Raw genomic sequence first — 16,354 nt, forward strand, 5'->3', positions numbered from 1 at the left:
ATGAGCCTGGCTGGGGAGTGGGGAAGGACTGAGTTCTGCACCCTCTCACAGCTGGGCGCACACAGCTTCTGACCCTCTTTTCTCTCTCCCCACAGGGATCAGCAATAACCAGCCCAACCAGATGCACCTGAACTCGGCTGCCGCCCAGAGCCCCATGGGCATGAACCTGCCAGGCCAGCAGCCCCTGTCCCACGAACCCCCACCTACCATGCTGCCCTCCCCTACCCCTCTGGGGTCCAACATTCCATTGCACCCCAATGCGCAGGGGACAGGAGGGCCCCCTCAAAACTCGATGATGCTGCCTCCAGGGGGCCCAGACTCCCTGAATGCCCCCTGCGGCCCTGTGCCCAGCTCCTCCCAGATGATGCCCTTCCCTCCTCGGCTGCAGCAGCCCCACGGTGCCATGGCCCCCAGTGGGGGTGGGGGTGGGGGGCCTGGCCTGCAGCAGCATTACCCTTCAGGCATGCCCCTGCCCCCAGAGGACCTGCCTAGCCAGCCGCCCGGCCCCATGCCCCCTCAGCAGCACCTGATGGGCAAAGGCATGGCTGGGCGCATGGGCGACGCCTACCCGCCGGGCGTGCTCCCCGGGGTGGCATCAGTGCTGAACGACCCCGAGCTGAGCGAGGTGATCCGGCCCACCCCGACGGGGATCCCTGAGTTCGACTTGTCGAGGATCATCCCCTCTGAGAAGCCAAGCAGCACCCTCCAGTACTTCCCCAAGAGCGAGAACCAGCCCCCCAAGGCCCAGCCCCCCAACCTGCATCTCATGAACCTGCAGAACATGATGGCGGAGCAGACCCCCTCACGGCCCCCCAACCTCCCGGGCCAGCAGGGCGTCCAGCGGGGGCTCAGCATGTCCATGTGCCACCCCGGACAGATGTCCTTGCTGGGCAGGACAGGTGTGCCCCCACAGCAGGGCATGGTGCCCCACGGCCTGCACCAGGGGGTCATGTCGCCTCCGCAAGGCCTCATGACCCAGCAGAATTTCATGCTGATGAAGCAACGGGGCGTGGGGGGCGAGGTCTACAGCCAGCCCCCCCACATGCTGTCCCCACAGGGCTCCCTCATGGGCCCCCCGCCCCAGCAGAACCTCATGGTGTCCCATCCCCTGCGGCAGCGCAGTGTGTCTCTGGACAGCCAGATGGGCTACCTCCCGGCGCCGGGCAGCATGGCCAACCTGCCCTTCTAGCAGTCCCCGAGCGGGGCCGGAGCTGGGGCGATACTGCAAATATGATAACCTTAAGAAAGTTCCTTCCCCTCCAGTGTTGGGATGGCCTGGGTCAAGGGGTGGGGTGGAGGGGGTGGGAGGGGCTTGTGTGGGGCGTGGCATTTTGTGGAAACCAGATGTGCTGGCGGCTTAAGGGGAAGTGACAGAGCGGGGTGGGGGGTTTTGGATTGGGGTTCCATTTCGGCCACCGGGGCTGCCCCTCGCCCGTTCCTCCCCAGTCCTATGGAGCCTCTCCCTTCCCTCTTTCTCTGCACCCACCCTCTGCAGCTGTGCTTTCGGAGTCCTGTGTCGAGTCCGTGGGGGAGAGGGGAAGGAGGAGGTCTCCCCACTCTGTCCCTTTCCTTTCTGCCGCGGGCTTCTCTCTCCTCTTGGTTTCTCTGCTCCCACCTGTTTTTCCTTCTGTCTCTTCCTGCCTCATTTCCTCTCCCTGCTGATGTGGCTGACCCCCTCTCCCACCCCTCCCTGCAGGCGGCTGGCCAGGTGGGCAGGTGCCAGCCGCAGCTGTAAATAGAGCGCTGCGCTTTTGTGCCGGTTTGTGTGTGTGCTGTATTTCTGTGTTTTGATAGAAGTCACAAAAAAGAAAAAAGGATAAAAGAAAACCCTTCCCTCCCTCTTCAAATTCTTGCCCCTTCCATTCTCCTGGACTCAGGACCATGCAGTCTGACACAGGTACCCAGTGTTTGCATTGTCTCTGGGTCTGTAAGGATACCATTCCGGTCCCTTCCCCAAACGGTGAAATGAAAGATACCCCGCACCTAAACTGAGGTCAGACCACCGAGGCTTCCTCCCGGAGAGCCCCATCCGGGCTGAGGCCTCCCAGAGCGGCAGTCTGTCTTTTGCTGAATGATTCAGGAGAATGTGTGCACGGGCGTGTGTGTTCGCCCCGCACAGGCGACACGGGGCCCTGGCTCCCCAGCTATGGATGGCTGGTATCCCCTGCTGCTACATCTTGGCCAGAACTTGAAGTCCTCCCTCCCCGGTGTGGGATGAAGGAAAGGAGGGAGAGGTGGAGGCTGTGTGGCCCCCTTGAGTGGAGCCATGGGGTGGTGGCACGGTGGTCCACGTGGTCCCGTGCCTGCTGCGGTAGCCCTGGGCCAGGTGACCCCCAGGCCCCGTCTCTTCCAGGAACTGCCACCTACTTCTTATCACCAAAGGCGGAAGGAAAAGGGTTTTGCTGAGTAGATCTGTCTCTCCCCAGCCTCCATCCTTTGAGCGTGGATTAGAGAAAGTGTTGGAAAAGCAGGGGGCATCCTGTTGCCTCCTCTCTGCCTGCCTTCTCACCGGCAAGGTCCCCCTGCCCCGGGCTCAGGGCTCTGTGCCCGCCCAGGCGCAGCCACTGCCTCCCCCTCAGTCCCCTGCTCTTTCCCAAAACTCCCCACCTGCCTCTGGTCAGAGCTGAAGCCATACAGACTCAGTGTTTTGCCCCCTTGGCCCCAGGAGTAAAACACTTCTCCTTTTCTCACTTCCTTTCCTGCCTTGTGAGGTGGCAGGGCAGTTCCCTGGCCTTCTGTGCCCCGCCTCCGGGGCCGAGGGCCATTTCTAGACAAGGGGTCTTCTGCCGTGGCCCCTTCCCCAGCCTTCCTGATCTGCAGGGTCTGGTCTAGCATTGGCAGCTGTGATACAAAGGGAATTCGCCCCACTTTTCCCAGTCTGGTGCTGTCCTCAGTCCACCGTCAGCCAGGTCAAGCGCTTCCTCTGGGGCCGGCTGGCTGCAGGCCCCGGCCTCCCCCAGCACCCTCCCAGGGGCCCAGGGCCAGGGCCCCGACATCTGTGTTTGGGGGCCACCTAGCTTCCATCCTGCCAGGCGCTTTGCCCACCCTGCCTCAACCTGGGCCTTGTACCCATGAACCCCCCCCCCCCACCCTGACCCAAGACTCCCCAAACTGACTCTAAGTGTTTCCTGCCCAGAGGAGAGAGGGGTCAGACCGCAAAGGGCCTAATGCCCTCCCCATTCTCTTCTCCCATCTCCGCCACCAGACTAGCTTTCCAAGGTGAACTCCACAGGCCAGCCTACTTCCCTCCATCCACGGCCATACCCCCAGCCATTTTGTACCATTATATAAATATATATATATAAATATAAATATATAAATACAATATGTGAAGACATCTTCTCGGTTTTTATTTTGAAACAATTTTTAGGCTTGTTCCGGGGGTCTCTGTGCTGCCTGTACTGTATTGACCTGTTTTATAGGTGCCTTTTTATTAAAAAGAGAAAATTAAAATCCATCCTCTTGCCTTTTTGCTTCTGTGTCTGGCTACTCGACTGCCCAGCTTACTGTTGGATGCTGGGAGAGAAAAAGCGGGGCTCCGGGGGCTTTCCCAGGGTCCTACGGTGAAGATACAGCCCTCCCTCCTGGGGTCACAAGCTCTGACTTCCACTATGGGGGCCTCCCAGGGAGCTTGGCCAGCTGCCTTGAGCGGGACTGGGCAACCCAGAGGTGCCCTCAGCGAGTGCTGGGGTCCCGGACATCCAGCCCTGGCGAGCCCAGAGGCTGTGGAGGAGGGAGGGAGAGCCCTCTCTGGGCAGGCAGGCACGGAGCAGCATCCTCTGGTTCCATCTGAGTAGTATCCTCTCAGGGGCAGGGCTTGGCTTCCTGAGGCTCGGGGACTTCCCTGCCCAGGCCTGCTTTTCACCCTGCCTAGACGAAGGGGATGCCTCGTGGCTCTTGCTGAGGCCCAGAGAGACAGGCAAGCTCTGGGTTTGGCCTGCAGGCAGGGCGCTGGATGTGATGACCCCCAGAAGCCCCTTTCAGTCTGTCGTCCTTCTCTGGGGGCGGGTCTCCATCTCCGTTCTGACTCTCGGCGAAGTGCTCCCTCCGTGCGATTGCGACCCCTTTGCTGTGTAGCTTGCAGAGAGGGGGGCGGGAAGGAACGGACTGCCTCCTTCCTTATCAGTGCCCGGACCCGCCAGGACCCCGGACCCTACTGCCCCTGGCCCTCTTTACACTGGGCAGAGAAGACAGCAGGCCTTGGTTTTTACTTGTGCCTCCTTGGGGCTAAGGAAGGAGAATCTTTCCTGTCAGTGGCTTCTCTCTGCTGGCTGGGCCTTCTTTCTTCTGTAGGACACTGGCTGGCTGGTCTCTGAGGGCGCCTGGAGTCTGCCCTCAGTCTGCAGACCTCCCAGGGCCCAGTGACGCGGGGCTGGCCCAGGGCCATTTTGGTCAGGGCCAGGAGCAGCTTCCGGGATTGGGTCAGTCTGAGTTTCCTGCCTGGTCAAGATGCTGCAGGGCCGGTGGCCCGGCAGAACGTCTGTGATTGTTAGTGACTGAGACATTAAGGCCGCGTTCTTTTGCCAGCTGGCCTTTCCTCAGCCTTGACCTCCATCCATCCCCTGGTGCTCAGCCTCTAGCTTCTTTCGGCAGGTGGGGCGAGAGGAGTGGTGGGTAGTGGTGCAGGTCGGTGGTCCCTGAGCTGACGGAGTGCATTCTGGGAGGGGACTGACTTCCGCGATGGGCAAGGGCAGAAGTAAAAGTTGTTTCCTGAGCTTCCAATGGTTACGATGAAACAAGGCCTGTGGGGGTCATCTCAGCCCCAGGGGATACAGCTGGGCACAGGTATCCTTTGCTTTTGCCTTTGGGCTGCCTCCCCTCCCCGGCCTGCAGCCCAGCCCTGGGGCCGGAAGAAGCCATGGCAGGGATGTCCTGGAGAGAGGGGTTGGTTCATCCAGCTGCCCCATGTGAGGACACAGCTAGGCCACGGCGAGCTCTTAGGATCCCAGGTCCCGTGGAAGGGGCTCCAGTAACACCGCATCCCCCAAGGAAAGCAGAAACGAAGGGGGCCGGGACCTAGAAGGTGGTGAGGGAGGTAGCATTCTCTGACTCAGAGAGACTGCTCTTGCGCCAGGTAGGGAAGAACTGGCAGAGGGAGGCGGGGCCGGCACAGCCCAGCTTGGTCAGGAGGCGAGACAGGTCACTACGGAACTTGACGCCCGCGAACGTGTAGAGCATGGGATTGAGACAGCAGTGGGCCACGCCCAGGAACTCGCTCATGGTGATGGCCACGGAGAGGTAGCCGTTCAGCTCACAGCTGTTGCTCACGGTCTTCAACCTCGCCAGGGTGTCCAGGAAGATGACGACGTGGTAGGGTGACCAACAGAGAAAGAAGACACTCGTCACCAGGATGGCCACCCTGACCGCCTTCTGCCTCTGAGGGCGCCGCTGGGCCTGGCACAGCCGGTGCACCACTCCTACGTAGCACCAGGCCATCACCAGCATGGGCAGTAGGAAGCCCCCGAGGTGGTAGAGGAAGCGGGAGGTGAACCAGGCGTTGGTTTCAGCTCGGTTCTCCTGAGAGAAGGTACAGCGCGGCAGAGAGTCGTTGCGATGGAGGCGGCTCACTTTGGCGAAGAGGATTTCGGGCAAGGCGAAGAAGATGCCCGCCAGCCAGATGGTGGCACAGGTGATGTGGATGGAGAGGAGGCGGCGGGTGGCGGTAGGCGTGGACGGCGTGGACGATGGCCAGGTAGCGGTCCACGGCGATGCAGGCCAGGAGCAGGCTGCTGCAGTAGAAGTTGATCTTGTGCAGGGCGATCACAGTTTTGCAGAGGAAAGTGCCCAGGAGCCAGCCCACGGAGCCCTCGATCACGGCAAAAGGCAGGATGAAGACCAGGAGGAGGTCGGCCACGGCCAGGTGGAACAGGAAGGTCTCGGTGGAGCTGCGGGTTTGCCGGTGGCGTTCCAGGATCACCAGCACCAGGATGTTGCCCATCATCCCCAGGAGGAAGATGAGGCCGTAGGCCACGGGCATGAACACGGCCTTGAAGGAGGACAGGAGGGGCCCCTCCGCTGTGGAGCAGAGGTGATTTTCCACCGCGGGGCTCTCCGTGCTGTCGCTGTAGTTGCCTAGTTCCTTGTACTGCAAGGGCAAGGAGACAGCAGGGCGGGGAACTGAGGACCCATCTTCCCCCTCACAGGGGGACCCCGAGTCCCCTGTAGATTTCTCCTGTCCTCCCCACCCCCACGCTGCCTTTGTCCCTGGACTCCCGATACACCCCACCGACCAAATCCCGACCTCCCCTTGTGTGTCCACGAACAAATCGCTTTGCCCTTTCCAGCTGCAGGTTTCGACTGTAAACGGGACTGATTCCTCGCGGGGTGGGGTGGTGACGAAGATGGAGGGAGATACGTGGTGGGAGAGGCTTCACGGACTCTGAAGGGCTGTGCACCTGTTAGATGCTTTGAGTTTACGCGTTCTCGGGTAGGGAAGGCCGCCGGCTCACGGCATGGAATTGGAACTTCAGTTTTGGAAATGGGTCTGGTTGGGGCAAGGGGCCGTCTGCTCCCATTCCCAACAGAGCAGCGGGCGCTAAAACCTAAGATCCTGCTGAGGGGGCAGCTGCTGGTGTGGCCTACGGGCTTCCTCTTGATGCGTCTCCCTGTACCTGAATGTCTTCACTGTAGCTGAAATTGTAGTGCTAGCCTCCTGCTTTGTTCACTCCGCATAACAAGCTCAGGTATGTGCTATTCCTGTCTTTTTTTTTTTTTAATGTTTGTTTATTTTTGAGAGAGAGAGAGAGACAGACGGAGAGCGAGCAGGGGAGGGGCAGAGAGAGAGGGAGACAGAATTGGAAGCAGGCTCCAGGCTCCTGAGCTGTCAGCACAGAGCCTGACACGGGGCTCGAACTCGCTGTGAGATCACGACCCGAGCCGAAGTCAGACGCCTAACCGACTGAGCCACCCAGGCGCCCCTATGATTTTCCTATCTTACGAAGGTCAGGTGTGTTTGAACCCACGTTGATCTCCCTCCAGAGCCGATTTTTCCACCACTACGCAGCCCTGCCTGGGCTTCCCTCCCTGCTCCTGCCCATCACTTGGGAGCTCCCTCCTCTGCTTCAGAAGAGAGGAAGGGGTGTTGCTGTTCCAAGAGAGGGTGATGCGCCCACTTTGTCTCTGGAAGCTCCTCCTCCTCCCCTTCCTCCTCCCCTCACCTCCTCCTCCTTCTCCTCCCCCCCTCCTCCTCCCCCCTTACCCCACCCCGCCAGCGCTCAGGTTGTTTACCCAGCTAACCGCAAAGGAAGACACGGTGTCTGTTTTCATACCTTTCACTCGCAGCTGTCCCCCTGCACCTGCTCCTCCTCACTTCCCAGCCCTGTTCTCCACCCCTCCCACCGGCCCCCTCCCCATGGTTTCAAACCAATTATAACCAACTTATGTGGGTTGAAAAAGACACTTCTATAAATGATGAGCCCCGGGGAGGCAGAGGATGGGACAGGATACTCTGCACAGAAGCTCTAGATGGTCTCACACTGCCCTTCTTCCAGGAGAGTGAGGGTCTTGCACAAAGCAGGAGATGGTTACACTGCCACCCAGGGGCCCCAGTTGTGGGTCACACATTCGCTCTCAGTGGGCAGACCCAGGTCCCCAACCTGTGTCTTTCCTTCCGGTCCCCGGGGCAAGTGGGTCTGGGGGAAGGGGGTGGGGGATACATCGGTGCGATGGCAGAGCCCTCTGCCTCCCCCCACCCCGCATCCCTCTGCCACAGCCTCAGTCCAGCCCTTCTTCACCCTACCGCCTCCATGGCCCCATGCCAGCAACTTCTCCACCCTTGTCCATCCGCCAAACACAGGAGGAATTTTCCAACCCGCGGATCCCATCAGCGTCCTGCTTAAAGTCCTTCGTTGGTCCCCGGTTACCTGTAAGCCGTGGTTTTCTTTTCCCCTTTACCCCCCTCGCCCAGTTTCACATTTAATAGCAAAGCCAATTATAAGAAGTCATGTCTGTGATGCAATTACTCAATAGGAGATTGGCGTAAGCCAGTCTCCGTGCATTCACACAACAGAATACGATGTAGTTCTCAAAAAGAAATGAGATTAACCGCCTGTTCTCTTTGACACACACGGCCACGTTTCAGATCTGATTGCAGGGCACTCCACACAGCGTGATCCCATCCAGGGACTGTCCTTGCAGGGCTTCCTGGGGCTGGAGGGGTGGGGAGGAGGGGGGAGGGGGAGGCTCAGCTCCTCTCCTTGCCTTCAAACCAGACTTCTCCACTCTTGTCTCGTGTGGTGTTTCACACAGAAGCTCTCGTTTAATAAAAAAACAAAAAACAAAAAACAAAACAAAACAAAAAAAACACAGCTCTACTTTCATTTGAAAACCATGGGCTTGCAGGGTGACGTCTGAACTCCCCTACGGGGGCTTGACGCGTCTACAAAATGTATATTCCTCCAACTTTTCAAGCCTCGCCTTCTACTTTATCGCCTTAGGCGCCCTGTCCTCCAGGTTCATCATTCCCGTCTCCAAAACTTTGCTCCAACTCTACCTTTTGCAGAATAACTCTTTCTCCCCACGACTGCCTGTCTCATTAATGCCTATGTTTCCTCCAAGGTCCCACTCAGCCCCACCTTCCTACCTCCCTCCTTCCTAGCTTGGAACTCGATTCTCTTCTTACATTCTCTGCGTCTTTTTAACAAAGTTTTTTCATCTTTATTTACTTTGAGAGAGAGAGCAGGGGGAGGAACAGAGAGAGAGAGAGAGAGAGAGAGAATCCCAAACAAGCTCTGCACTGTCAGCACAGAGCCTGACCTAGGGCTCCATGACACGATCCCACGATCCCGCTAACTGTGAGATCGTGACCTGAGCCAAATCAAGAGTTGGACGCTTAGCTGACTGAGCCACCCAGGCGCCCCTCTCTGTGTCGTTACTACCGCTGAGAGCAGTTTCTCAGAGAGGGCCGGGGGCCCTTGTATTCCAAAGTTTGAGGCAAGTCCCTCTCTGTGCCTCTGCAGAAACTCAAACACTTTTTTTCACCCTTCCTCAGTTCCTGCCTCCTCCCAATACCCTTGAGAGCCTAGAGCCCATCTTGGGTTCTGTCCCCATACCGGGAGCTATTTCCAATATGCTCGTTGACTCCTATTGGAATTGACCAGGAGGTACACGGGGGAAACAGTGAGGTGAGTGGTGAGCAAAGCAATTCAGACCAGGGGCGAAGAGATACGGGGGGCCTGGGGCAGTGAGTGGGGCTGGACTCCGCCTACCTATGGGGGGGGAGCCTGGCCGCCCACTGCCCCTTGGGCAACGTCTGGCCGGTGTAGGTACAGCCCGCCTGCCTGACCCGGGAGGCCCTTTATGAGAACCACTCAAATCCTTACCCTCTAAAGCATCCAGGCTGATTGGTTTATTGCCCATTTAACATCCGCACGGCGGGAGGTGCCCCTAGGACCCTAGAACTCCCATCTCCTGAGAAGCTGGGTTTCAAAGAGGGTTGAGGGGAGCTATCTTTTCCTTCTTGCCAAGAGGTATTTGTTTGGAAAAGGGCTCGGGCAGGGAGGGCAACAACATGGGAGGAAGCCGGTTTGAGGGGTGCTGGGAGTTGTTAGTACATCTCAGCAGGAGGTGTCAAACAGACATTTTGGGGGCTCAGAAGTGACACATGTGAAAGCCACTTCCCATACCTAGGGGATCAGTCGCCCCACCCCTCCCCGAACCATGGAGAGAGGTAGTGAGGCAAGGTTGACTCTGGCCTGGTGGGAAGATGAGGAACCTAATCCTAAATACGTCGAATCCTAAATACGCTGGGGAGTGGGGTGCAGAAGGGAACCCTCCAAGGCTCACACCCTGAGGGAGCTCAGTGCAGGCAATCTGGCCGAGCGCTTACTCATTCTTTGACATCAAAAGCTGCAGGAACCCGGGGCCCTCAGGCACACACATACCCTGACAGCAGCATGCACCGTGTAGAGACTCAGCCACGTGCCCAGGCCAGGCCACGAGGGCATGTGGCCTAGGCAGGTACCCAGCAGAGAGCCTGCACAGGAGCCGGGGGCTCATGCCCCAGAGAAGGCAAGGAGACCTGATGAGCAGGATAAAGCTGAGCAGTGAGCCAGGAATCCAGGTAGAAATTGCCCTGAGCACCGGGGACAGGGCGAGAGGAGTTAGAACATTCTGTGTTCTGGTGTTGAGGAGAAGAGAGGATGGGCCGGGGGGTAGGAGGGGAGCAGGTGCATCGGGGCGCTGCACTGGCCAGCGTGAGGATTAGCAAACATTTGCTGATTAGACTGTGTGAGCTGGTGGGGCAGGGGCTAACCGGGGCATTCCTCCGGAGTCTGTCCCGGACCCTCACCCCTTTGACACTCTCCACCCTGTCTTAGCTGACACGGCTGGGGGACCCTTCCAGGCAACGCAGCGTCCTCCACAACCTGGAACTAGAGGCCCAAGCTGACCAGATGGAATCGGCAGGGGAAAACATAGAGACCTAGACGCGGGTTTAAGATTTCAACCGTCGGGGGACAAGTTAGGGAAGACCTGGCTTACCGACAGTTGATGAAGAAAAAGGCCCGAGAGTCTGTTGGTTGCTAGCTTAAGATGAGTCAACAGGGTGACGCGGCTGCCAGAAAGGCTCCCGTCACCTTACTTAGGTGAACAGAAACCTGTAGGTGGGCAGCCGACACCATCGCAGTTTGTTTGGTCTGGACAAGGGTGACCAGTTTGCTGAGGGGTCTGGAAATCCCCACCCTGGGAGGAAGTTTTCTGAGTACCGGGGTGCAGAGTCTTAGGAGAAGAAGACCCGAGCCCAGGACAGATGCCTTCTTCAAGGACTGGAAGAACCACCATAGGCAAGAGGGCGGGACGGGCTCACTGTTTGAGGCTCTCGAGGGCAGATGGGGAGGGATGGGCAGAGGCTGGGGGTTGGGTGTTTCAGTCAAAGGAGAAAGGAGCTTCTCACAGGCAGAACTCTCCCACGGTGGGTTGGGGTCCCCTGGGAGGAGGAAGAATGGGCTCAAGTATTCGGGAAGGGATTCCGGCCCTGGACGGGAGACTGGGCTCTGCCCTCGAGTGCCCCTCACTCACAGCTCCCAGATACTCCGATTCTCGGGCTGTCATGCTCTGCCCAAGGATGAGCACGATCTTCAGGTAGCTCGGCACCTGTGGGGGAGCTTCGCTTCTCTAGCTGTCTGTCCTGTGGCCAGACTGACCTTGGCGTTCAGCCCCCCAGAGAGCGCCGGCCTGCTGGGTGCTGTGGCTCATCCGGGCAGAACCCCGGGAGCCCAGGGGCCTGAGTCATACTGGCCGCAGGACGCGTCTGCACACAGACGCAGGTCATTGCTCTGGCCTTAGGGAGCACCCACAGGTTCCGTCTCCTTTTGTGTCCTTGTCTGGATATTCCCAACCAAGAGTCAAGAGCTGTGAATGGAGTCAGCCGGGCATCTGTCCTTCCAGCCTTCAGTAGCTTGAGGACTGAGATCGGGCTAAGGGTGCGAATGGGGGTCTGTGTCCCTGATCCCTTTCTTCCTTTTGAGGGTCCACACTCCCAAAAGACCATCTGAGACTCTGGCTTGCCACTTGAAGGAAGAAGAGATGTGGGGCCTGGTTTGCCTCCCTCCCCCCTTCTCCCTCCCCCCCTTCAGAAGTGAAGCCGCCAGGCTCCTCTTTCCTCTGTACCCAGGGTTTTGGCCATTAGGAACATGGTACTGCCCCGGATGTGGTTCTGGGGGGAGACTTTAAGCTACTTCTACGTTTTTGGTTTTTTTTTAATGTTTATTGATTGAGAGAGAGAGAGAGAGAGACCATGAGTGGGGGCAGAGAGGGAGAGGGGCAGGAAGAGAGAGAGAGAGAGAGAGAGAGGGAGAGAGTACCAAGCAGGCTCCCAGCTGTCAGTGCAGAGCCCGACACGGGGCTCGAACCCACGAACCACGAGATCATGGCCTAAGCTGAAATCAAGAGTCAGACGCTTAAGCAACTGAGCCACGCAGGTGCTCCAAAGCTACTTCTATCTTTGCGCAGAATCTTTAGGTTTTGGGGGAGGGTCCCCATGTGGCACCCCAAAGTCAATTTACACTTTGGGGACAGTCACCTAGTCTGAGGGACAGGTAGATGTGTACCCTAGGTTTTGTACAGCAACCATCTCGTGGGTCAGCACCCACTTGAAACATTTTGTCTGGTCATTCCTGAAAGACTATTCGTTCTTGTCTCCTGATTCTCAGGGCCTAGTCCGTGGCCCCTTTTTCTGTCGTTCTGCCAGAGGGGTGGGATCTGTGTCCTTAAGGAAGGCAAGAGTTCCCGGTGGAGACTGCGGTCTGTATGTCTGAGCCCAGATTCGCCCCAACACTGAACCCTCCCCAGGCTGGACCTGGGTCTCTCCCTCACCTCCGATTCCTCAAGTCACCTCCAGTTGGGGCCCTCTCCACTGGGATTCTTCTGGGACTTTTGACCTATTTGGCGTGGGGGATCCTTCCCTCTCCCAACGCATGGCCCGAGACAGCCTGGGCTGGTTTTGGTTCCTCTTCCTTACACCTTGATGAAATGAGGTGATACACGTGGACAGGCTTTGATGCTCTGCCCACAGTGAAATATTTTGGGGGGACCATCACTGAGGAGAGGATAGGGGAGTCCAGGTCCTGGGGTTGGACCAGATTCGTCCTGCTTTTTAGCAGCTTCCCCTCCTGGCTGGTGTGGTGGGGCTGGAGGTGAGGTTTTCCCCCAGCCCCTGTAGGTCCCCCAGCCCAGGCCCCGGGGCTGTCAAGAGGAGGCTCTGCACTCTCAGATCAAGGTTCCTGTGGACAGAGACTTTTCTAGGTCTGCCTAGGTCTGCCTTCCTAGCAGGATCGGTCCCTGGTACACCCACCCCAGGGACCTGGCTCCTTGTGCTTAGTCAGCCATCTAGAGTTTTTGTGTAGGTCCGCCACTCAGGGGGATTGGCTGCTCATCTTTTAAAAATGGACATTTCAAGTGGCTGGAGTTGATCTCAGAATTCAAGAGGCGGAAGGGAAGACAGGATGACCAACACCTGGCTGTGGCCAAGGGCCCTCAGTTCGTAACAAATAGTCAGGTCTCTCTCCCTGGGCTGCTGGTGGTCTTTAATATATGGGACGCACCCTGTTGTCCCCTGCCCTCTGCCACCACCTGTCTCTAGTAGGTCACGCAGTGGAGTGGCGCATGCAGTTAGGGGAAACTCTTGCGGTTTCTCAGAAGCCAGGAGTGGCCAGATCTTGGGTTGGTTACTATGCGTCCAACTGGGTCAGGGTTCGTGGTCAGCTCGAAGCTGTGGGCAGAGGAAAACATCCACTAACCTACTCGGGTGAGGCCAGGGGCCAAGACTGGGGGCCAGGGTGGGAGGTTGGCACCTTGTCAGGGCGGTGGGGTTTTAGCCTGATTGAGGGTACTGCCCAGAGTCTGTCATTTCTCTCAGGGCCAACTTTATGGACATGTGGCCTGTGCAGTCACGCCGGGCCCTGTACTTAGAAGAGCTCCACGCTTGGTTTAGGGCTCTGCGATTGCTATCTTGAAATTCTTAATAATTTTTGAACAAGGGGCCCTGCGTTTTCATTTTGTATTGGCTCCCACAGGCTAGGCGGCGGGTCGGATTAGACTGATGGTTCTGGCTCTGCTTTTTATCTGATTGGGTCTGAGGGACCAGACTTGGGGTAATTAGCTCTTCCCCTCACATTCTCGGCGGCTTCCTAGCTCTGGGATCTGGGCAAGTGGGCGGGCTTTTCCAAGCACGTCTGGGAACCCAGCTGGTAGAGTTCCAGCATGGATTCCAGCCGGTGGAACTGAAGGGTGTTGGAGAACATTTCAGGGTGAGTTTAGGGTCAGGAAAGCAAGTGGGCGTTGGGAGAAAGGATTTGGATCTTTTCTGATCCAGCCCAGAGTGTAGCTCAAAGAGAAGTCCTTTCCCTAGAAGTGTCATTGGCCACGGGAGGAAAGGAGGAAAGAAGTTCCCCAAAGATCCTCCTAAAGAGCCCTCTCCTGCCGACACACAGGAGCACCAGAGTCTCTGCTTTAGCTCTTCCCTACACACCTCCTTTGCGAGCCCAGTGACAGCCAAGCCAGCTGAACCTCTGCTTCACAGGAGGGACTTGGGTGCGAAGCAGAGTGTGATTCTCGGAATCATTTTCTTAGCCCATCCGAGAACACCTCAACTCTAGAGATTCCAGTGCTCTGACGGGGACCACAACATGCTTTAAAACATTTCTAGCATTAACACAGTTTCTCCCACCAATTTGGCATCCCTGTGCCCCCCCCGACTCTGACCCCATGTGGTCCCCTCCCTTGCTGGCCACCTGGTCTCACAGTTCCTTGGTTTAGCACCCAGTTACTGTCTAAGTTTCCAGTGAGTGGGGGTTTTGTCTTCATGGGTAGACCGTGAGCTATCTGAGGGCCAGGACCAAATCCTCGGCTTCTCCATTCAACACAGAATGTAGTGCCCTGATGATACAATCATATAGCAAGTGATGGATAAATATCCTGGAACAGCACCAGGTTCCTGACGGTAAGAACACTTCCAAAGTACTTTCCCATCTAGACCCTTATTCCAGCCCTAAAAGATAAGAGGAGGACCTTCTTCTGAAGAACGGAGAGGCAAAGTGACTTGTTCCAGGTCACATAGCAAGCCCGGGAGGATGCAGGACTGGAACCCAAAATTCTGATCCCCTCTAAAGGATGTCTATTTAAAGCAACAACTCTACTTCTCTGCTTCCTCCTTGGAATGGGGAAATACAGTCTTAAAAGGCAGGTGCCATTGGGCCTGTCTAGATTCTGCTGATCCACAGCGGGAGGGGACTCCACAGCTGTCCCCTCTTCCCTAAGCCCTGGGCACAGGAAATTGAGAATTCCAAGTGGGGTCTGGGTGACCATCTGTCTCTACTCACCATGTCCTCCAGGTTGTAGTTGATAAGGTCCATGTCCAGGGTTAAGGGGTAGTTCATGCTTGTAGCCGTATGTCACCAGACTGGTCACTGTCTGATGTTGAGAGGCTCTCTGCCTGGTGCCTATAGAGAGGTGGCAGCCGTCAGCTGCAAATTTAAGCAAATGAGTTGCGCACTGTCTCCTGGGGCCGCGTAGGACCCGCTGTCTGCCTCACAACTCATCGCTTTTTTTTTTTTTTCCACTGGGTCTTTTTTTTTTGAAGAAAAAGGGAAAATCCCCATAGCCTCAGTGCTAGTCAAGCATTTCGGCTTCTTTCCTGGCAATAGTTGTCTCAATGGGGCTTGTGACAGATACGAAGGCTGCCCCTCGCCTCTCCTCCCTGTACCTCCCAATAAGGGAGTTGTAGCTTGTAATGACAACCACCACACCAGTCAGTGGTGGCAACGAGGGACACTCCAGATAGAAAGGGAAGAGGAGAGCCCTTCCAGGACCTCCTCTCCAAGTCACCTCCAAGCCTTCACCTCTCTCGCCACTAGGGTGACCAATCATCTGGTTTGCCACCAACCGAAAGTCCCCTGTCCTGGGAAACCCCTCACTCCCAGGCAAATGGGGATGCTTGGTCATCCAACTTGCTGCTATCCTTTTGCCCGGTCAAGGGCAAAACCTCTTGCCTTTCCAGCTCAAGTCCTGGAGAGAAACGTTAGAAACTTTCAAAGGGAACATCATTAAAACATTACTGGAAGACAAAAATAAAGTCACCCAAATCACCAGCACAAAAACATAAACAGTCACCGAGTCGTCTTCTGACTCAAAAGAATGATGTTTCGGCTACACATTAACTTGGTTGGCACCTAATTATTAACAGCAGCCACTACCCAGCTGGAGCAGAGTTTTACACAGGAGGATCCTGAGGCTCAGAATGGGAGAGGAACATCCCCAGGACCCACAACTAACCAGTGGCAGAGCGGGGACCCGAACCCAGGTGTCCTCACGGCACATTCAGAGTTTTCTGTATACACCAGGCTGCCACTCTCACAGGCTCATGTGACCCTCGCGTTTCCCTCAACTCTGTCCTGTCTGAGGACCCCTTCCTTTAAGAAGCCCCTTTGTAGGCACAGATCAATTTCCTCTCCACACCTCATCTTTGGGCCCTTTCTTCCAGGAGCGGGGCATTTCCTCTCTTGGGCCACAATGTCGTGAAAACAGTGACTGTGCACACAGGGGTACCCACACATGACATGCCACTTCTTTGCTCTTGTCATCAGCTTCCTTTCCAGCCAGATTACCCTTTGCTGGGACTCCACCCTTTCTAGTGCCTTCCTTCACCTTTTCCTCCATATTCATCCCCCCTCTTTCTCTCCTATTTGCCTCGTTTATAACCCCCGCTGCACCCCCAACAGACACAGCTTTCTTGGATTTCAACGACTTGAAGAACCCAGGCTTCTGTTTGCGCTGTTGGGGCCTGTCTTTCCCTCCTCATTCGCTCACCGCCTTTGGCAACTGCTTTCAAGGAGGAAGAACCCCAGGACAAGGGGTGGGA

At 56.9% G+C, this 16,354-nt stretch overlaps 2 protein-coding genes across 6 annotated transcripts in view; one reads left to right on the plus strand and one right to left on the minus strand.

Annotated features, from left to right (window-relative positions):
- BCL9L (BCL9 like) overlaps nucleotides 1–3,457 on the plus strand; it is a 28,649-nt gene extending 25,192 nt beyond the window's left edge. For all 5 annotated transcript variants that reach the window (XM_053900407.1, XM_053900411.1, XM_053900408.1 and 2 more), the window contains one exon: nucleotides 96–3,457. In XM_053900407.1, coding sequence (XP_053756382.1) covers nucleotides 96–1,189 — 1,094 coding nt within the window. In that variant the 3' untranslated portion in view covers nucleotides 1,190–3,457. The remainder of the gene's footprint in view (nucleotides 1–95) is intronic.
- CXCR5 (C-X-C motif chemokine receptor 5) lies at nucleotides 3,330–15,001 on the minus strand. Its single transcript, XM_019468961.2, is given in 3 exon segments — nucleotides 3,330–5,655; nucleotides 5,657–6,085; nucleotides 14,817–15,001. Coding segments are annotated over 3 exon segments (1,125 nt in total). The 5' UTR covers nucleotides 14,874–15,001; the 3' UTR covers nucleotides 3,330–5,016.
- Between the last annotated feature and the right edge of the window lie 1,353 nt (nucleotides 15,002–16,354).

The sequence above is a fragment of the Panthera pardus genome, unplaced genomic scaffold, assembly GCF_024362965.1.
Source record: "Panthera pardus isolate Hobbes unplaced genomic scaffold, ASM2436296v1 HiC_scaffold_12, whole genome shotgun sequence".
NCBI classification, from domain to species: Eukaryota; Metazoa; Chordata; class Mammalia; order Carnivora; family Felidae; genus Panthera; species Panthera pardus.